The following is a 23,061-nucleotide window of genomic DNA, read 5'->3' as shown; positions in this document are numbered from 1 at the left end:
CAGCAATTTTCAAATATAAATACAGTATAATTAACTACAGTCACCATGCTGTACATTACATCCCCAGGGATTATTTATTGTATTACTAGATATTTGTACTTTTTCCCACCTTTACCCATTTCACCCACCCTCCACCTCTTTGGTATCTATGAGTCTAGGGTTTTTTTTAATATATTAAATATTACATACATGCTAGTGAGATCATACAGTATTTGTCTTTAACTTACTTCACTTAAAATAATGCCTTCAACATCCATCTATGCTGTTGCAAGTCGCAGGACTTCTTTTTTATGCTGAATAATATTCTTGTAGAGTTGTTTTAGCGGAGAAGGCAATGGCAACCCACTCCAGTACTCTTGCCTGGAAAACCCCATGGACGAAGGAGCCTGGTAGGCTGCAGTCCATGGGGTCTTGAAGAGTCGGACATGACTGAGTGACTTCACTTTCACTTTTCACTTTCATGCATTGCAGAAGGAAATGGCAACCCACTCCAGTGTTCTTGCCTGGAGAATCCCAGGGACAGGGGAGCCTGGTGGGCTGCCGTGAATGGGGTCACTCAGAGTCGGACACGACTGAAGTGACTTAGCAGCAGCAGAGTTCTTTTAAAACCATGTTAGGACATGAATTCACACTTAGGATCTCCTGCTAATTGCAAAAAATCTTACCTATAACTTGCTTTTGTTGTTCAGTCGCTAAGTCATGGCCAACTCTTTGTGACTCCATGGACTACAGCACATCAGGCTTCCCTGTCCTTCACTATCTCCCTGAGTTTGCTCAAACTCATGTCCATTGAGTTGGTGATACCATCCAACCGTCTCAGCCTCTGTTGCCGCTTCTCCTCCTGCCCTCAATCTTTCCTAGCAGCAGAGTCTTTTCCAATGAGTTGGCTCTTTGCATCAGGTGGTCAAAGTACTGGAGCTTCAGCTTTAGCACCAGTCCTTGCAATGAATATTCAGGGTTGATTTCTTTTAGGATTGATTGGTATGATCTCCTTGCTGTCCAAGGGACTCTCAAGAGTCTTCTCCAAAACCATAGTATGAAAGCATCAATTCTTTCACACTCAGCCTTCTTTATGGTCCAACTCACATCTATCCATGACTACTGGGAAAACCATAGCTTTGACTACATGGACCTTTTTTGGCAAAGTGATGTCTCTGCTTTTCAATATATTGTCTAGGTTTGTCATAGCTTTTCTTCCAAGGAGCAAGCATCTTTTAATTTCATAGCTGCAGTCATGGTCTGCAGTGGTTTTGGAGCCCAAAAAATAAAATCTGCCACTGTTTCCAATTTTTCCCCATCTATTTGCCATAAAGTGATGGGACCAGATGCCATGATCTTAGTTTTATAATGCTGAGTTTAAGCCAGCTTTTTTACTCTCCTCTTTCACCTTCATCAAAAGGTTCTTTAGTTCCTCTCTGATTTCTGCCATTAGAGTGGTATCTACTGCATATCTGAGGTGGCTGATATTTCTCCTGGCAATCTTGATTCCAGCTTGTGATTCATGTAGCCCAGCATTTCACATGATGTACTCTGCATATAAGTTAAATAAGCAGGGTGACAATATGCAGCCTTGACCTACTCCTTTCCCAATTTTGAACCAGTCTGTTGCTCCATGTTCGGTTCTAACTGTTGCTTCTTGACCTGCATACAGTTTTCTCAGGAGGTGGGTAAGGTGGTCTTGTATTCCTGTCTCTTTAAGAGTTTTCCACAGTTTGTTGTGATCCACAGTCAAAGGTTTTTGAGTAGTCAATAAAGCAGAAGTAGATGTTTTTCTGGAATTCCCTTGTTTTTTCTATGATCCAATGGATGCTGGCAATTTGATCTCTGGTTCCTCTGACTTTTTTTTTTCCTCTGCCTTTTTTAAAATCCAGCTTATACATCTGGAAGCTCTTGGTTCACCTACTACTGAAGCATAGCTTTAAGGATTTTGAGCATTACCTTGTGAGCATGTACAAGTTGCTTTTAAATGTAATAAAATGCTTTTCCATACTAAATATAACAATAAAAGTGATATAATACTATGTTTTATAAATGTATAATTAGACATTACCCATATTTTAGGGTCAATAAATGTTATTTTGGAGGCTTCCCAGGTGATACAGTGATAAAGAATCCCCCTGCCAATGCAGGAGGCACAAGAGATGCAGGTTCAATCCCTGGGTTGGGAAGATCCCCAGGGTAGAAAATGACAACCCACTTGAGCATTCTGGCCTGGAAAATCCTGTGGACAGAGGAGCCTGGCGGGCTACAGTCCATGGGGTCACAAAGAGTCGGACACAAGTGAGCACACACATACACACAAATATTTTTTAGCTATCAAATATTTCCAAAAATTTCAAAACCATTTATAGATTTGGCACAATGCCTGTAGTGCCTAATGAATAAACATGGTCCTGAATCCCACCTCTAAAAACAAGCTTGCACCTCTGCCCTTGATCCTGGAATGTTCTCCCACCTCTTCTAAAAAAGTATTGCATCATTTAATCATCTTATTCTCTTGGATCATCCCTCTCTCTTCTACAATGGCTCCCTTTCCTTCAGCCTGTAAACATACTCAAGACTCTAAAAACTTCAAAACAACAATAAACTCTCGCCTACCCTTGCTACCACGCCCTGTCCTTTCCCAGTCCACCAAACTTCTGGAAACAAGTCTATCCTACCTATTGTCTCAAATCCCTCACCCTTCCCATTTACAGGCAAACCTGGCATCCTGCCACAGCGCTCCACTGACACGCCTCACCTAATGCCACTGACAATCCCTTTTGCAGCTCTTATCTTATTTGACCTCGTGGAGGCCGCTGATAGCACTGAACGCTCCCTCCATCTTGAAACTCACTCCTCCCCCAGTTTCTGCATCCCCACCTTTTCCTCGTCCTTCTAAATCTCTTACTCTCAGCCTAGGAAGACAAATATCTTTATTCATTGTAAAACTCTCTCTCTGGAGACAAGATTTAAGTGTCTACCATGGGTCTAACTCCCCACTCAAAAAATTTTTATTTGGCAGCAAAAGTAAGCTCCAACAGACAGCAAGCAACACAATAAAGAAGAACTAAAACTCTAACAATTACATGTGCTCCCTGAAGTGTAGAAAGGAACTATTCTGATTAGTTGGAAATGTTTACTAAGGACAGAGAAGTGATCCAAGAGAAATGACTGGAGACACAGAGTTATGAAAAAAATAATAATAATAATAAAAAGGGAGCAATCAAGCTCAGTAGTAGTGTAAGGTAAAAGAGTGGAGAACAGGGACAACCGATAAAATACACTGTACTTGAAGAGGTAGACATAGGGAAGGAAACGCCAAACACCCACTGGAGTATCTGCGCTCCCCCTCTGAACAAGGGCAAGCGGCTACTAACCACGCACAGACCAGGCACGGTAGGTTATTGTCGGCACTCCGAATATATGTGCTCCTATGCAAAATACGTGCTCGTATTCTTCTCACACACGATGTCTGGTTGGACTTCCCAAGCTCCTCTGCAATTAGCGGTGGTCTTATGTTAAGTCCTCACCCAGGAAATGTGAGCACAAGTGATGTTTGCAGCTTCTGCCTTATTTGCTTAAAAGGTGTCTGCCCTGGACTCATTCCTTCCCCTTTTCCTTTTAGTGACAGGAAATGGCTACAACGGAGGCATCCTCAGAAACCACGGATTTCAAATGGCATGGCTACCCTGCTAGCCTGAAATCCTGCGATGGCTTTCTAGAGCAGATTTCTGCCTTCTGCATCGTGGACCTAGGTTAAGGGAGAGAGAAATAAAGTTCTCTCCTGTATAAGCCATTGCACTGGAGGGGGCGGTTGCTCAACCATCACCCTGAGATCAGTGGCACAAAATCACCTAAAGTACAGAACCTCAATACACTCACCAGCTTACTGACCTAGTAGGAAACATTAGTCTGGAGAGAGAGTTTTGAGCAACAGGGGATGTTCTTGTCATTAATCAATGACAGCTACCAGTCAGATTTAACCAACACTGATTAAGTGGCACCTAAACCACTAAATTTGGAATCAGAAGAACTAGAATCAAATCTTAGCTCCACCTACTGCTATCTACATGAACGCTGGAAATTTTACTTAAGCTCTCTGGGTCCCTGTTTCCTAACATACACCCTCATGAGTAAATGTCATAACACATCTACAGTACAAACATGTAAAATAATGACACCATGTCATCAAGAAAACGTTAAATTAGGTTCTATTATATACCAGGGAATATGGGGAATATATCATATATTTCATAGACATTTCTGTTAAAATATTAAGTTCTAATCCTTAAATCCTTATGAACTGAATAAGAAAGCAGGCCTTGAGAAATCAGACCTAAAAGCAAAGTAGCTGACAACACAGGCTCTAGAGTTAGATAAATTTCATTCAAGCTTCACCTCCACATTTACTGGCTGCATGACCTTGGGCAAGTTACATAACCTAAATTTCAGTTTCCTCATGGAAAAGTGAGGGTCAAGCTGGTACCTACCTCACAAATATAAGGACTGATTCTAGTCCTCCTGGATATGAGAATGACTCCAGCTGGCATACCAAGAACATCTGTTTGAATATATTTCCCACTTAAGACAGTATTTGGGGGGCTGGGCTTACTTAGAAGCTGGAATATTATCTCTGTATTTAAAAAGAGAGAAACATAGGCAAAACACCCTCCGACATAGATCACAGCAGGATCCTCTATGACCCACCTCCCAGAATATTGGAAATAAAAGCAAAAATAAACAAATGGGACCTAATTAAAGTTAAAAGCTTCTGCACAACAAAGGAAACTATAAGCAAGGTGAAAAGACAGCCTTCAGAACGGGAGAAAATAATAACAAACAAAGCAATGGACAAAGAATTAATCTCAAAAATATACAAGCAACTCCTGCAGCTCAATTCCAGAAAAATTAACGACCCAATCAAAAAGTGGGCCAAAGAATTGAACAGACATTTCTCCAAAGAAGACATACAGATGGCTAACAAACACATGAAAAGATGCTCAACATCACTCATTATCAGAGAAATGCAAATCAAAACCACAATGAGGTACCATTTCACGCCAGTCTGAATGGCTGCTATCCAAAAGTCTACAAGCAATAAATGCTGGAGAGGGTGTGGCGAAAAGGGAACCCTCTTACACTGTTGGTGGGAATGCAAACTGCTATAGCCACTATGGAGAACAGTGTGGAGATTCCTTAAAAAACTGGAAATAGAATTGCCATATGACCCAGCAATCCCACTGCTGGGCATACACACCAAGGAAATCAGAATTGAAAGAGACACGTGTACCCCAATGTTCATCGCAGCACTGTTTACAATAGCCAGGACATGGAAGCAACCTAGATGCCCACCAGCAGATGAATGGATAAGAAAGCTGTGGTACATATACACAATGGAGTATTACTCAGCCATTAAAAAGAATACATTTGAATCAGTTCTAATGAGGTGGATGAAACTGGAGCCTATTATACAGAGTGAAGTAAGCCAGAAAGAAAAACACCAATATAGTATACTAATGCATATATATGGAATTTAGAAAGATGGTAACAATGACCCTGTATGCGAGACAGCAAAAGAGACACAGATATATAGAACAGTCTTTTGGACTCTGTGGGAGAGGGCGAGGGTGGGATGATTTGGGAGAATGGCATTGAAACATGTATATTACCATATGTGAAATGAATCGCCAGTCCAGGTTTGATGCATGAGACAGGGTGCTCGGGGCTGGTGCACTGTGAGGACCCTGAGAGATGGGATGGGGAGGGAGGTCGGAGGGGGGTTCAGGATGGGGAACACATGTACACCCGTGGCAGATTCATGTCAATGTATGGCAAAACCAATACAATATCGTAAAGTAAAATAATTAATGAATTAATTTTAAAAAATGTATGAGAGAGAATCTCTGCTGAGGGTTTAGAGTTTAAATGAAATAGCATTTCCCATTTTGTGTCATCTAATAGAAAATGAAATCTGGGAAGTGAGGTTATCCAAACATTAGTGTACTTGGAAACAGAAGATGAAAATGACACTATTTTCAAGGGGGTCGTCTCAGGTTTTGTTGCCTAAAACCTTATGCAAATACCAACACAAATGGAAGCAGAGATGTCAGTGATAATTTTGTCATTTAAAAAATATAAAGTCTTTTCCAGTATCCCTTCTTTAACGATAACAACCAAAACAGTTTTTATTATTTGGCTTAGTTTAAGACCTTTCCAGTTAGGGAACTCAAGAGTTAGGTCCTTCAGCAACAATTATTTTCTCTTAAACTACTAAGAAATATGATAAGAAAAGTTCACAATGTAAGATAAATCAATCACTTCTTTTCCTTATAAGCTTGCTTCTTCTTTAGAAACATGAAATCAAAACCAAATATTTACTGGAAGAACAAAGGTCCAAACAGTCACTACCTATGTTCAGACAGGGCAACAAAGATTAGCAAGACTCCAAAGATTATCTGTAGGCATAACCTTGAAAAGAAAAGAGGCAGGGCCATGCTTCCTGAAGACCTAACTTATTTTCTTCCACCACCACATGGTAGAGTATGCACCATTCCCTACCATGCCAATTCTTGAAGGCAAGGCAAAAGACCGACGGCACGTGTAAGACTTTGTAAGTTAATCATGTGCTTAAATATCAGGTTTGGTGGTCTACAGACTATCAAGAAAGACAATTTTAGGTCTCATTAAATTTACTGTAAGATAACTGATATATATTAATTAATTCATACTCTCAACCCAGTCTGAGGTAGCTTTTATCATCTCCTCGTGGTGGGGAAATTTGATCAAGGAGAGTAACAATGGTATTTTCTATTTACAAAATACCTTTCTTATAAAGAGCTGTACATGTTTATCGTCTCAATCTTCTAACATTCCAGTGAGGTAGGTGGTACTATTACCTTTTCCTTTCTCACAGGTACAATGCTAGGGCTCAAGGGGCTTAATGACTTGCTCACTTGGTAGCCTGTACTTCAGCCACTAACCAGAACACACTGCATGGGATTAACACTAGACCGTGGGCTCCAGTCTGAACTGCACATGATTCAAAAGTGTCAAGCTTCTAGTTTTCTCTACAGTCATCTTTCAATGTGTCGCATTCCAAGAAAGACTGGGGTCATGCTTGTTGTTTAAGCTCATGTGCTTACTGTTCATAAAGCTCATTATCATTTCTCTAAATTGGACTATTCAAGTTTTGTCAAAATGCCTGAAGCTAAATTATTTTTTTGCTTACTGTCTGCACACTAGCATTATAAATGATGTCATCAGGAATCTGCAAAACTCTTAGACAAAGCTGCAGGGCCAGTAAAAGCAACTCACTTGGGGAAGAGTGTGTTTCTTCTTCTCCCCCTCTACCCGCGTCCTCCCCCGTCCCCCCACCTTTTTTTTTTGAGGAGTTGACTATGCCATGTAAGGGCTCCTTATGCAGCCCTCCACAAAGAGGCCTGAGTGGCAGCATAAGGCCCCCTCTTCTGTGCATTTCCCTCCGGGCAGAATGTGCATTTGTGTGGCTACATACACAATTATAATCTCCCCTGAAAAGCAATTCCTTCCATATGACAGGCTCAACAGTGGCCTGAGTGCTAGCCTCATGTTGCCTGTGCAGCTAACACGCTGAAATACCAGATGCGTTTAATCTCTCCTTTCTGAAAACCACTGTGATGGGACAGGAGAAGCGAAGCTGGAAAGAACTCCACACAGAGAGAAAGGGGGCCAGCCCGGGCACCCAAACTCATTCTCATGGGCTGAGCTTCTTTGTGTGTTGCCTACTTACGTGTCAGTTTCCAGGACTTTAGGGCATGAGAACCATGGAGCCGAGTGGTTCTGGCAGCCTCTCCATTTGACAAGCAAAGCCAGAGACATGCGGCCTTCTGGTACATTTCACATTCAAAAGTGTTATTGTTTTAAGCATGCCTATTTTAAAATATATAATTTTCCCATTTAGGGCACATGTTGTATGTAAGTTGGCCACAGGAGGAGTTCTGCCACATGATTAAAAAAAAAATAAAGGCAATGGCTCTTATACAGCCCTTTCCCTGCCAGATACCTCTGTTTACTGGGGGCCGGGGCGGGGGGTGGGGGTGGGGGGGCTATTCCAGGTGAGAGAAGTCTGCATTTCACAAACACCTGATGTGAAGGCCAGAGCACAAACAGATTTCTGTCTGAGATTACAGAAACTGAAGCCTGTGTTTTATCACAATTACCTGTAATCTCAGGGCCAGATAATAGTATTAACAAGACCTTGGGCTACACAATAGGACAGCTGGAAAAAGGCTCTTACTCTCTCCAAAGAACAGTGCTTTCAAAAAAGCTAATTCAATGAAGAAAAAGAAAGGGCTCAGAAAGTGCCTTCTCAAACAACATTTACTTTTACTGGGTTCCTGCTAATCAAACACAACTTAGTCAAAAGCTTTTATGAAAAATACATTGGATGATTTCAGCTGTAATTACTTTGTTTAAAGAGAAGTGCTTAAGAGAAAACATAGCTAATGGGATCAGTAATTTGGTAAGTTCAGATGTGTTTGGGAAAACCCCTCCTCTCTTTGATAAATCATTAAAATTCTGCTCAGATAAATGTGTTTTGACTTGAAATTCCAATCATAGGATGAGCTATTTCCTAAGGCCCGTAGGGAAGCACCCAGCGAGTGGCTGACAAGGGTAATTCCAGGCTTAATCAAAGCATGTTACTCTGCCCAACTGAAAACGGGATCTCCAGGAGATGCCTCAAAATGGTATAAAATTTCCTTCCTTCATAAGAAACCATTTGAAAAAAGGAATTAAATCTTACTGCTGTGTAATCAAAACAAAGAAAACATGATGTCAACCAAGAAATTATATTTACTCATTTAGTAAACATGGTATATATACAAGTAATGGTGATCCCCAACGTTTGGACAGCATTCAGAGCAAAGATTTTCATCAGTTCTCCTTTGGTTGTCAATGGAAGAAGGGAAAAAACCCTAGTGTCTCTCACGCAGCAGGAATTCAGTAACTATTTTCTGAACTGGATTCCTTTCTTTCATTTGAAAAAAAAATTATTTTGCTACTTAAAGCAGTGTGCATGTGTGCTAAGTCGCTTGAGTCGTGACCGACTCTTTGCAACCCCACGGACTACAGCCCGCCAGGCTCCTCTGTCCATGGGATTCTCCAGACAAGAATACTGAAGTGGGTTGCCATGCCCTCCTCCCGGCGATCTTCCTGACCCAGGAACTGAACCCAAGTCTCTTACATCTTCTGTATTGGCAGGCAGGGTCTTACCACTAGCACCACCTGGGAAGCCCACATAAAGCACGCTGTTCATTTAACAACTGTGCACTTAACTTGGGCCAAGCACTGTGCTAGATTTTGGAGATACTGAGAGAATGAGCCTGCCCTTATGCTTACATTCTAGTAAGAAACAGACAATAACAAGATACACGAATAGATTAATAAGATAATTGTGATAAGCGCTAAGAAGGACATAAACTGGAAGATGAACCAGAGATAACTTAATGGATCATCTATCTCTTCTGAAGTCTTTTTTACTTTTTAAAACTTTGATTACCTAATCAGCTTCCTAAATTCACTTATTTAGCAAATGTGGCATTTATAACAAAAAATAGTGATCTCCAACTTTTAGACAGCATTTGGAGGGAAGATTTTAAGATTACCTGAATATATAAATGATAGGCAAAGTAAAAAATTTACGGAACTATTTTTAATCCCTAGAATAACACTGACATCACCTGTAGTCAGTTACCCAGGAGAAATAGAGGTGGGTAATGGTCAACAAACAGCATGCCTTAGAACTCACTTGCTCTCCTCCGACAGCCTCCGTCCCCCATCCCTAACCCCCTCCAACAGAAACATTGATTACATTTATTAAGTGGCTTACGGAATCCTTAGAAAGATGACTGAAGCAGAGTCTAGGCTGAACTTCCAGGAACAACTCCCAGAGGCACAGCCCAGAACCAGGCCGCCTAGGGAGCTGCTGCCCCTGTGATGGCGATTTCTTGTTTCGCTTTTGGACGAATCCTGATAAGCAAACTTACTTTTGTTTGAATATGATTCGTGAACCTTCCAAATCCAACCCCATGCTAGTGCCAATCCAACCCATTGCTGTTTACAATATGTCAACAGAAATGCTCATGGGACTTTAGAATGCTCGGGTTGTTGCAGGAAGGAAAATAAATAAATATTATAGATGTTAAATGCTGACTTCCTAAGTCTCTGGATACTATTCATAGGTTTACAATATATGAAGCTGGTCACTTAAAAACAGTAAGGCACATGTCCACAAAATCATCTCTTTCCTTTCTTCTTCCCCCTTTCCCCTTCCTTTCTTCTCTTCCTAATTCTTCCTTCCTTCCATTCTTTCTTTCTTGTTCCCTGAATAGCTTCTCTATATAAAGCAAAGCATGAATATAATGTGCCACTCCCTGGAGGAAACTTACGCCATACATGGGAGATGGGATCTAAGTGCTGTAACAGACTGAGTGAACTGTATGTAGGCAGGTGTCTCGGCTCTTTTCCCAGTTTCAGTTCAGTTCAGTCGCTCAGTCGTGTCCGAGTCTTTGAGACCCCATGGACTGCAGCACGCCAGGCTTACCTGTCCTTCACCAACTCCCAGAGCTTGCTCAAACTCATGTCCATCGAGTCAGTGATGGCATTCAACCATCCCTTTCTCCTCCTGCCCTCAATTTTTCCCAGTCGGCACTTATTACACAGTTACTTTGTGTTAGTCACTTATGAATATTATGTTCATGATTATGTGAACATATGCATTATTGTTTCTAAGTGACCAGCTTTATTATTATAAACCTAGTTTCCAAAGATTTAGGGAATCAGTGTAACATCTATAGTATTTATTCCTTTTCTTTCTGCAACAACCCGAGCTCTCTAAAATCCTATGAGTATTTCTTCTGACTTACTATAAATGGCAATGTTTCCTAGCATGAGGCTGGGTTTGGGAGATTGGAAAGACTGATGTTGAAGCTGAAACTCCAATACTTTGGACACCTCATGTGAAGAGCTGACTCATTTGAAAAGACTCTGATGCTGGGAAAGATTGAGGGCAGGAGGAGAAGGGGACGACAGAGGATGAGATGGCTGGATGGCATCACCGACTCGATGGACATGGGTTTGGGTGGACTCCGGGAGTTGGTGATGGACAGGGAGGCCTGGCGTGCTGTGGTTCATGGGGTCGCCAAGAGTCAGACACGACTGAGCGACTGAACTGAACTGATTATATTCCAACAAAATTACGTTTGCTTATCAAGACTCATCCAAAAGCAAAAAGAGAAACTATGTCTGGCAATAAGACAAGTTGATATCAGCAAATGCAAAAAAAAAAAAAACAAACCCCAAAAACCAAGATTAGTAACACTTAAGAATCTTCAACATAGAAACAGTCATATGTCAGAACCTCTGCCAAGGCTTGAAGAAATCTTAACCTCATGACTGAAAGGGAGTGTATCAGTGACTGTTGGAGGCTGTCTTAGTCCAGGGACTCTGAGAAGCAGACAAGAAGACAGGATCAGACATGCAAGAGATTTAGGGGATGAAAAGCCCATGAGGGAAAGTGCGGAGGGAGCTGGAAGAGACTCGGAGAGGTGACAGACGCACTGCAGGGCTGACCCGCGTAGAGAAGAGAATGGGGGTATTCGGCTGCGGTGCGGTGGGAGTCCTCAAGCCGAAGTCACCATCAGAGGAGTCACACTTCTCATAAAAGTGGGTCTGCCCGCCTCACCCAGTCATCTGTTGGGAGCAGCCTGCGGGAAGTGTGACCTCAGTGTGAACAAGGTGTTGGATTGAGAGCTGGAGTTAATTATCTTCCCCTCCCACACTAGGAGATCTGAGAGGCAGTTTCATGGGTACCACAGATGTATTGTGCGAGCTAGATTGCTTCAGTCGTGTCCGGCTCCGTGACCCATTGCCACAGATGTATTACATGTTTTTATTAAAAAACAGGAATAATAATAGCAGCTTATATCTACTGAGCACCTACCTAGATGCTCTAGAGGAAAAGATATCTTACTCATCTTTGTATATCCTCTTTTCACAATGTATCAGCCAGGTGTTGCTCTAAAAGCTTATATGCATGAGGTAAGTAGTATTATTATCTATATTTTGCAGATTAGGCATCTGAGGCACAGAGAGGTTGAGTAACTTCCTCAAGGTCACACAGCTGCACAAAGTACATAGATTACAGTCACGCAAGCTCCCCTAAACGGTCTATTTTTAGTCGTAATCTTCCTTCCTGCCTGCCTTTGAGAGATGAGTCCAGTGGAAGAAGCAACTGGAATTTTACTATTCTTTGATCCATCCTGATTCCTAGGACGCCCCCTCCTGGCAGAAATGTTAAATTAAGCCCTTGGAGTCATCTGAACTGACTCCAGAATCCATGCAACCATGAAGCCTCATTTTTGGAGTTGTTCAAGGTATTTGTAGCATAGAGTTAAACAATGCAGACTCTGAAATTAGACTGCTGGATTAGAATCCTGCCTCCAGGACTCACTAACTATTTATTTAATGCCTTGGTGCTGCAGTTTCCTCATCTATGAAATACAGACAAAAACTGAAACTATCTTCATGTGCATTAATATGTAAAGTATATAGAATGTCACCTGGTACATACTAAGTACTTAATAAGTCAGTTATTGTTGTAGCTGCTCACACTTGGGGGACTCTAAGGTCAGATTATTCATGTTGCATGGATGGCTCAGGTGGTAAAGAGTTTGCCCATAATGCAGGAGACCAGGGTTCAATCCCTGGGTGGGGAAGAGCCCCTGGAGAAAGAAATGGAAACCCATTCCAGTATTCTTGCCTGGAGAATCCCATGGACAGAGGCGCCTCGTGGGCTACAGTCCATGGGGTTGCAAAGAGTTGGACACAACTGAGCAATAACACTTTCACTTTTATGTAACACTCAGGTATGTATAAGGTGTCTGTATTGTGAAAGGCAGATATACAAGGATGAGTAAGATACAATTTCTGTTCTCAGGACACTTATTTGCAACTAATGAACTGTTTAAGAGCTCCAGTCTTAAAAGGGAAGCAAGGATCACACCCTTTACAGGCAGCAGCTATTTTGGTTTGTTTATTTTTATCTCTGAGTTTGAACTGTGGTGTTGGAGAAGACTCTTGAGAGTCCCTTGGACTGCAAGGAGATCAAACCAGTCTATCCTAAAGGAGATCAGTCCTGGGTGTTCATTGGAAGGACTGATGTTGATGCTGAAACTCCAATACTTTGGCCACCTCATGCGAAGAGATGACTCATTTGAAAAGATGCTGATGCTGGGAAAGATTGAAGGCAGGAGGAGAAGGAGACGACAGAGGATGAGATGGTTGGATGGCATCACCGACTCAATGGACGTGAGTTTGGGTAAAGTCTCGGAGTTGGTGATGGACAGGGAGGCCTGGCATGCTACAGTCCATGGGGTCACAAAGAATCACGATTGAGCAACTGAACTGAACTGAACTGAACTGAAGAGAGGGAAAAACAGGCATGGAATTCCATAAACCTGGATCTGAATCTGCATCACCACCTGTGTGCATCACCACCTATGTGACTTTGTACAAATCAATTAGCCTCTCTAAGACTCAGTTTTCTTATTTGTAAAATGAGATTTTAATAACTACTAAATAGGACTAATAATTATTGTTGTTCAGTTGCTAATTTGTGTTCAACTTTTTGTGACCCCACGGACTATAGCACACAAAGCTTCCCTGTCCTTCACAATCTCCTTGAGTTTGTTCAAACTCATGTCCGTTAAGTTGGTGATGCCATCCAACCATCTCATCCTCTGTCACCCACTTCTCCTCCTGCCCTCAATCTTTCTCAGCTTCAGGGTCTTTCCCAATGAGTCGGCTCTTCGCATCAGGTGCCAAAGTACTGGAACTTCAGCTTCATTATCAGTCCTTCCAATGAATATTCAGAGTTGATTTCCTTTAGGATTGACTGGTTTGATCTCCTTGCAGTCCAAGGGACTCTCAAGAGTCTTCTCCAGCACCACAATTTGAAAGAATCAGTTCTTCAGCGCTCAGCCTTCTTTATAGTCCAACTCTCACATCTATACATGACTACTGGAAAAATAATAGCTTTGACTACACGGACCTTTGTCAGCAAAGTGATGTCTCTGTTTTTTAATATGCTATCTAGATTTGTCATAGCTTTTCTTCCAAGAAGCGACGGTCTTTTAATTTCATGACTGCAGTTACCATCTGCAGTGATTTTGGAGCCCAAGGATATAAAATCTGCCACTGTTTCCACTTTTTCCCCATCAATTTGCCATAAAGTGATGGGACCAGATGCTACATTCTTAGCTTTTTGAATGCTGAGTTTTAAGCCAGATTCTCACTCTCCTCTTTCACCCTCATCAAGAGGCTCTTTGTTCCTCTTTACTTTCTGCCCTCGAGCAGGGCATGGCAACCTGCTCCAGTATTCTTGCTTGGAGAATCTCCATGGACAGAGGAACCTGGTTGCAAAGGGCAACACAATTGAGCAACTAAGCACACACACACACACACACACACACACACACCTGCATGTCTGAGGTTGTTGTTACTTCTCCCAGCAATCTTGATTCCAGCTTGTGATTCATCCAGCCTGGCATTTTGCACGATGTACTCTGCATATAAGTTAAATAAGCAGTGTAACAATATACAACCTTGAAGTCCTCCTTTCCCATTTTTGAACTGGTCTGTTGTTCCATGTCCGTTTCTAACTGTTGTTTCTTAACCTGCATACAGATTTCTCAGAAGGCGGGTAAGGTGGTCTGGTATTCCTATCTCTTTAAGAATGTCCCACAGTTGGTTGTGATCCACACAGTCAAAGGCTTTGGAGTAGTCAATGAAGCAAAAGTAGATATTTAGCTGGAATTCCCTTGCTTTTTTTCTATGATCCAGCAGATGTTGACAATTTGACCTCTGGTTCCTCTGCCTTTTCTAAATCCAGCTTGTACATCTGGAAATTCTTGGTTCATGGACCGTTGAAGCCTAGCTTAAAGGATTTTGAGCATGACCTTGCTAGCATGTGAAATGAGCACATTTGTATGGTAGTCTGAACATTCTTTGGCATTGCCTTTCTTTGGGATTGGAATGAAAACTGACCTTTTCCAGTACTGTGGCCACTGCTGGAGTTTTCCAAATTTGCTGGCATGTTGAGTGCAACACTTTCACAGCATCATCTTTTAGGATTTAAAATAACTCAGCTAGAATTCCATCACTTCCACTAGCTTTGTTTGTAGTAATGCTTCCTAAGGTCCACTTGACTTCACACTCCAGAATGTCTGGCTCTAGATGAGTGACCACACCATGGTGGTTATCTGGGTCATTAAGGCCTTTTTTGCATAGTTCTGTGTATTTTTGACATCTCTTCTTAATCTCTTCAGTTTCTGTTAGGTCCTTGCCATTTCCTCCTCCTTTATTGTTCCTATCTTTGCATGAAATGTTCCTTTGGTATCTCCAATTTTCTTGAAGAGATTTCTAGTCTTTCCCATTTTATTGTTTTCCTCTATTTCTTCGCACTGTTCACTTAAGAAGGTTTTCTTATCTCTCCTTGCTCTTCTCTGGAACTCTGCATTCAGTTGGGTATATCCTTCCCTTTCTCCTTTACCTAATAATACCTTGTATGACGGTTGTGAAGATGAAACGAGTTAAGGCACAGTGTTAAGCATAAATGAAGTGTTCAAAAACTATAGCTTCAAAATAACTGTGGGGGTTGGGGATGGGAGAGAGGGTCAAGAGGGAGGGGATATATGTATACTTACAGCTGATTCACGTAGTTGTACGCAGAAACCAATGAGACATTGTAAAGCAATTATCTTCCAATTAAAAAAAACAAAAAAACTATTCAGGGACTTCCCTGACAGTCCAGTGGTTCAGACTTCACCTTCCAATGTGGGGGGGTGTGGGTTCAATCCCTAGTTGGGGAGCCAAGATCCCACAGGTCTCATAGCCAAAAAACCAACACATAAAACAGAAGCAATATTGTAACAAACTCAAAAAAGAAAAAAAAAAGATCCACACTAAGAAAAAAAAAACTATCCAATTTATTATGATTCCTCTATAAGTACAGCCTGCAAAGGAGAAAGACCACCCGATTCCCTGGAGTTACCTATCATGCTGATCCACTACCAACCTAGTGAGAACAAACACTTTCCATAGAAACAGAAGTGGTAAATAGGAACATGAGTGAAAGCAAGCACCTCCCCAGTCTAGGTGGGGTAAGATGATAAACTTCACACCCTCTTGCTTATACTCACGTCAGCATGTAGGGAGTGTGTTTTGCAAACCTGGGACCAGAACAGGCCGCCCTTCGGCTCTAGAGAACTCTCCCCACCCAACCAGATACACAGACACACCTCAGCCTCTGGCAGAAGCTTCCAATAAGTAGCTTTCATGAAGCTGGAACTCTTTCAAGGGCTCTATATTTATTTCATCTCTTTTCCAGATTCTCCTCTCTCTATTTATGCCTGGGCATTAACACAGTTTCTATCACTCTATTCTGATGACTGCAGGCATGAACATCACAGAGCTGATTCTGTAATGATGATCTTAAGATACTAAAGCCATTCCAGGCCATGATTACAGGTTCCAAATCCACCAAGTCAGCAGGGAACAGATCAGTTTACCCAACATGATGAAAGATTCTTTTCTTCACTAGTAGTGAAAAAGGCAAATAGAAGCCCTGGCTAACAGGTAGAAAGGAAAACCTATAGATATTCACTGCATAGGTATCCCTGTAATTTGTACATAATACTAAAAAGAGGTCTCCATTTACACTTACCAAGGGATATTGAACTTTCACTTTTCCCATGCACTGAATACCTAGAGCTTTCCCGTCTCCCCAATTTTCTTTTTTCTGTATGCATTTTCTTGTCTAGTTCTACACACGTGACTTTATAATTTGTAAAAAAAAAAAAAAAAAGAAGAAGAAGAAGAAGAAGAAAAGGAGAAGAGCCAAATCAAGTCAAACAAAACCTCCACAAGTATTTAAATTTTCAAACCAGAAAATATTTCATTAAATTAATCTATAAGGGACGATTTTCAGTGGTTGTTAAATGGAGGGTGAATGCTTCAAAACAGCAACAGCATGCCTCTAAAAGAGACCAAACTGAAATGGGCAGGGTTGCTCTCAACTAAAGACAAATGCATTTCAGCAGAGTTGTATGGTTTGAGCAACCGTGAGGAAGGCAGTGAGTAGTATGACCCTGCTTAGGGCAATATGAATGTCCAGGCAGTGACTGGGACATGGAGTTAAGACACTTAAATATGCAACAGAACCTGAAAGAGCTTCAATAATCCAGGGTTCAATAATTAGGTAAGTGGCTGGATGCTGAAGTTTTTTCGGCCAATCTGAAACTTTGATTCTGTTTATAAATTCATTATCAATAATGCCATTGGCTTAGTCTCTCTGAAAAAAAAAAAGCCACTTATGGAGGGACCATCAACTTCTACTCACCAAAGAACCAGTAATATTAAATATGTCAAGCCTTTGAGGCATATAATTTACATATGTCAAGACTTTGAGACAAATATCCAAGGAACTGAACAAAGGACTAGGCTTTTCAAATATTTCATAGACTTATTAGTACCAAGTAAGTAAGATAAAAAACATAAAATTCTTAACAAGAGTCTAGGCATTGCTAGACATTATTATTCATTGGATGCAAAATAATCTGTGATTTAATTATGTTCTTTAGGTATATATGAGTGAGTGAAATCGCTCAGTTGTGTCCAACTCTTTGAGATCCCATGGCCATAGCCCTCCAGGCTCCTCTGTCCGTGGAATTTTCTGGGCAAGAATACTGGAGTGGGTTACCATTTCCTTCTCCAATTAGGAGAATTAGGTATGTATACTCCTTTCAAATGCCACATATACCCCTTAACCTTGGTGACAAGAGTCCTAACTTCATAAGAGAAACGCATATCAAATCTACCCTGGGACTGTCTGTCACTAACCAGTTGAAAATATCTGATGGTTTGAGTTTGATATATTTTGTTGGAAAGACCATAGGGAAACAGGGATTCTCCTACATTGCTAACAGCAGTGTAAAATAGTCCAACCCCTGCGAAACATGACTTAGCAATGTCTATCAATATTTAAAATGCATGTATCTCTGACCCACCAATTTTACTTCGTGGTTTTATCTTTGCAGATATACTAGTAATGACACAAAATTACAGGTTATTCAGTGGGGCATTTTCAGTAATGGCCTTCTCTGGTTAGACAGAGTGGTTCAGATGGTAAAGAATCTGCCTGCAGTGCGGGAGACCTGGGTTTGATCCATGGGTTGGGAAGATCTCCTGGCTACCCACTACAGTATTCTTGCCTGGAGAATTCCAAGGACAGAGGAGCCTGGCTGGCTACAGTCCACAGGGTCGCGAATGGACATGACTGAGCGACCAACACACACATTTTCAGTAACAGCAAAAGGCTAAAAACAACATGTGTACCAACTGAGAACTGGTCAAATAAATTATTTCAATACTATGTGGCTAAAAAATTTTTTAGAAGAATGAGAAAGCTCTCACTGATACAGAAATCACTATGAGATATACAGAAAGAAAAAAATACATTATCTCTTATATACATAATAAACTAAACTCTGGAAGGACACCAGGAAACCAGTTAACAGTGGTTACTAGTAGTGGGCTGAGGACAGATGAAAACTGGCAGATGAGGGGAAAAGGGCTGGAAGAGACTTTTCCTTACAAACTTCTTTATATTTTTTAATCTAGTTTCCATATGACAAATTCAGAAATTTAAACTGGAATTGTTTTTCATTTAAAAAAATGTGTATAGTATCGATATATCCATATAATTGAATATCTCTCAGTGATAAAAAGAAATGAGCTATCAAGCCCGGAAAAGATGTGGAGGGACCTAAAATGCATTATTGCTTAGTGAAAAAAGCCAGTCTGAAAAGGTTATATACTCTGTGACTCCACTGTATGATATTCTGAATAAGCAAGACTTTAGAGAAAGTAAAAAGGTCAATGGTTGCCCATGGTTGGGGGACAGGGGAAAGGATGAATAGACAGGGGGTGGAACTACTCTGCACAGTACTATAATGGTGGACGCCTGACACTATGCATTTGTCAAAACCCAGAAAACTGTACTGACACAGACTGACCCTAAGGCAAACTGTGGATCTTAGTTAATAATAACGTATCAATATTGGTCCATCAACTGTAAAAAGTGTACTATACTAAGAGATGTCAGATATTAATAACAGGAAACTGACTGGGAGTACATGGGAACACTACAATATTTGCTTAATTTCCTGTAAACTTAAAATTTCTTTAAAAGTAAAGTCTATTAATGTTTTAAAGGGCTTCCTTGGTGGCTCAGTGGTAAACAATCCACCTGCCAATGGAGGAGACGTGGGTTCGATCTCTGGGTCTGGAAGATCCCCGGGCAAGGAAATGGCAACCCACTCCAGTATTCTTGCCTGGGAAACCCCCATGGACAGAGAAGCCTGGCCAGCTTCAGTCCATGGGGTTGCAAGAGAGTTGGACATGACTTAGCGACTAAACAACGTTTTAAAACACGTGTCCTTACACGTATGCATATACCTACACACACTCTTTTTTCATCCACCCTGAAGGTGCTAAGTGTGCATAACGTATTACAGCCGCAGCCCTACTGATGAAGAACTCAAGCTCAGGAGTGGGCAAATTAGGTTCTGATCAGGCCATACCATTTCCTAGCGGTGTGGCTTTGTGTAAGTTATCTCTTCAGCCTCAGTTTCTCCGTCTGCAAAATGGAAGGAAAACAGTTTCCTCCTAGGGCTGTTACGAAGATTCAATAAGGAATGCATGTAAAATGCTCAGCATAGCGCCTAATGTAAAAGAAACACTCGAAAGTGTAGTTGCGCCGCCGTGACGGTTATATGACGGCTCACGGAATGACTGATGTGGCGCTTCAAGGTTCTAAGGTTACCCCACTAGCAGCATATCATAACATCCCAAAGCCCCCCACCCCCGCCAATTCTCAAGTCCAACCTAGACCACTGTGAGCACAACCCACACAGCCTGAGCTCCAGCGGGTACACTTCAGCATTCTTTAGTCCCCAGATGTTGTTTTCTTCTTCGCTGGGCCTTACACCTTCAGGCCCCTGGATCAGCGCCCCCCCGCCCCCCACGCCCCTCCCTAGCCCACCCGACCCATTCACACTCAGATCCCGCCCCATCCTCCTCCCCAGACCCTGGCCTAATGCGTTGGCATTTCTTTCCTTCCCCAAAGCTGAAGGAAGCGCCTACCCAGATACTCGTAGTCCGGTAGGGCTAGGCGCTCCGGACTCAGCATCCTTTGATCAGGGTGGCTTCAGAGCTCCAGCTCCTCGGCTTCCGGAACCCAGGTCTCCCGGCTCTCTCGGTTGCCATGGCACCCAAACGGCGGGAGAGGCAGGAGGCGGAGGGGGTGTCACGCAAACAGTTTCCGTATCGCAACTCCAAGCTGGCCGTACCAGTTCCGGGAGCAGTCGCCTCGCGGCGGTCTTAGTTTCTTTGGACTCCCTTTCTTGAGGCGATGGTTTTAGAGGAATTTGAGGCGGAGAGTTCCTCTGAAACCATCATATTTCCCGGTGTGGAAAACTTATTGCCAGCCCTCCATATACCCTCAATTTCTGAATTTCATGACTCTTCCTGCTTTATACAACTGTTATCATAATAGTAGCCTTGATGGTTTAGTCGCTAAGTTGTGTCCTACTCTCGTAGACTGTAGCCCATGTGACTCCTCTGTCCATGGAATTCTCCAGGCAAGAATACTGGAGTGGGTTGCCATTCTCTCCTCCAGGGGATCTTCCGGACCCAGGGATTGAACTCAAGTCTCCTGCATTGCCGGCAGTGTCCTACATAGCAGGCAGATTCTTGACCAACTGACCCACCAGGGAAGCCCCACAATAGTAGCTCCCACCTCTAAATCCCCATAAACATTTAATATCCCATCATCTTTTTTTTTTTTTTTTTGGTGGCTTCCCTGGTGGCTCAGACTGTGAAGCCTCTGTCTGCAGTGCAGGAGACCCGGGTTCCAGGGGTCTGGAAGACCCCCTGGAAAAGGCAATGGCACCCCACTCCAGTACTCTTGCCTGGAAAATCCCATGGATGGAGGAACCTGGTAGGTATAGTCCATGGGGTCACAAAGAGTCGGACACGACTGAGTGACTTCACTTTCTTTCTATTTTTATCTGATTATTTACCATCTTAAATTATTACAAAGTGCTTTCACATGCCCATATCTCAGCTGCTCCTTGAGGTCAGAGATGTCTTTGCTTGTGACAAGACTGGGCATCCAGAAGGTGCTCATTAAGTCCTCTATGACTTCATGGACATTTCGTCTCAAATTCCTCTTTATCTTTATAGCCCCTCCTTCTACTTCTGTCTCTTACTATTTGATATCCTTCCCAAATGTCTTTTTTTTTTTCCCCTAAAAGACACTCCACGTCTTGGGGGAGTGGGATGCACAAACAAGGACACCTATTGGATTTCCCCCCTCATATTCCTAATTGCTCACTTTTCCTTTAAGAAGGTAGAGAACTCCTTGGTTTTCAAGTTTCCAGATATTCACATACAGTATTTGTCTTTCAGCCTCTCTCCACACCCAACAAGGGGTTAGTATTGTACAGTACTTGTCACGGTTCTAACGCAGTAGAAAAAGCGACTCTGTCCTCACATTTTTAGCTAGCTCTCCCCCACACAAGGTGAGGTTTTGCGGACAGAAAGAAAACAAAAATCATTTTTTCAAAGGAATGACTGGGAAACCAGTAGACCACCTACACTGGGAGGAAGAGGAAAGAGGAGGCTCTCTTTGTGTTCTGAGTGGGTCTATTCTTAGCCTCCTCCAGCAGAAGCTTCAAACCTCCTAATTCTCCCTTTCCCTTAAAATTGTGTATGTCTCATTTCTAGGCTCCTGTGAGTCACTCTGAGTTTAGATGTGGTAAGGATAAACGGCCAAAGCCAAACTCAGGACAGCATTTATTATCTTGAGGTAATAAATTTGCTAATTTGGTATTTGATGTGAAGTTCTGCAAATTTGATTTGAAAAATTTTGCCTTCTTCCTCCACCCTTGCCTCCCACTGCCCTGCCCCATCCCCCATGCACCTTGAGGGTATGGGAGTTTCATAACTTTAACACCTGTGGCTTTTTACTGTATTATTAATTAAGTAATAGGATGGTAATTATTAAGGATTGCAATTTCATTTTATTTCCAAGCAACCTGAAGCTATTCACAGGTCATTTCATTTGTGCTCATAAAAACTTTCTAAAGCAGTGCTCCCTTTTCTAAGTAGGGAAACCGAGGACCGTGTCAGGAAAATGACTTGTCTAGCATCATCCAGCCAGTCAGTGGGAGAGCTGGAACTGTATCGCAGCGATCTCAACCTCCAGGATAGTGGTCTGACCACTAAACCACATAGCCTCTTTTTTTAGGGTTTGTTGGCTTGACGTTTATTTATTTATTTTCCCCTTGGCTCTTCCCTGCCAGCAAATGTGAGCTCTCAGATAAAAGAAGAGAATTTTGAGTTCAGGCTGAACATTTGACATCACCTCATTTGTGGGGCATTATCCTGGGATTTGGAGGGTGCTGCTCTTGGGGTCTGTGTGGTGGAGCTGGGAACCAGCCCCAAGAATATAGCTTTGTTTGGGCATTAACTCATTTGCGGTTATAATAATGATAAGTTTCAGCACCAGTGGCGCCCGACTGTTAATGACTCAAAGAAAGCTAAATAAGAACAAGATGTCATCTCTGGAGCAATTTGTAGGTTTTTCCTACAGCTCCATCCCTTCCATAAAAATCCTAAGGGCCCTTATATTTAAAGTCGGTCTTCCACTCTTAATGTCCTAAACAGTCCATTGAGGCGGAAGACTTAGAAAAGGGCAGGTGGTCGCTAGGCTAAGCCTTCAAGAAAGTTTGAGGTTGCACAGAAATAGCAGGTAGCCTTTAAATGGTGGTGGAAGTACTGCTTACATTTTTTCTCTTTATACTTTTCTTTATCCTTAAAATGATCTATAATAGGCATACGAACAACCTGAAAACGAACAATAACTGAGTGGCTTGAAAATCTTTAAAATGTTTTTAAGAAGAAGTGATAACCCTTCAT

The 23,061-nt window shown here is 42.0% G+C and overlaps 2 protein-coding genes across 5 annotated transcripts in view; one reads left to right on the top strand and one right to left on the bottom strand.

Annotated features, from left to right (window-relative positions):
• CSTPP1 (centriolar satellite-associated tubulin polyglutamylase complex regulator 1) overlaps positions 1-20,368 on the bottom strand; it is a 210,219-nt gene extending 189,851 nt beyond the window's left edge. For all 3 annotated transcript variants that reach the window (XM_055547039.1, XM_055547038.1, XM_055547040.1), the window contains exon 1: positions 20,224-20,368. In XM_055547039.1, coding sequence (XP_055403014.1) covers positions 20,224-20,269 — 46 coding nt within the window. In that variant the 5' untranslated portion in view covers positions 20,270-20,368. The remainder of the gene's footprint in view (positions 1-20,223) is intronic.
• CKAP5 (cytoskeleton associated protein 5) overlaps positions 19,209-23,061 on the top strand; it is a 177,373-nt gene continuing 173,520 nt past the window's right edge. For both annotated transcript variants that reach the window (XM_055547027.1, XM_055547024.1), the window contains exon 1: positions 19,209-19,219. The gene's annotated coding sequence lies outside the window, so the exon portion shown is untranslated. The remainder of the gene's footprint in view (positions 19,220-23,061) is intronic.

Source organism: Bubalus kerabau, chromosome 15 (assembly GCF_029407905.1).
Source record: "Bubalus kerabau isolate K-KA32 ecotype Philippines breed swamp buffalo chromosome 15, PCC_UOA_SB_1v2, whole genome shotgun sequence".
Classification (NCBI taxonomy): Eukaryota; Metazoa; Chordata; class Mammalia; order Artiodactyla; family Bovidae; genus Bubalus; species Bubalus kerabau.
Note: the sequence above shows the minus strand (reverse complement) of the source record. Positions and strands in the feature narration are given on the sequence as shown.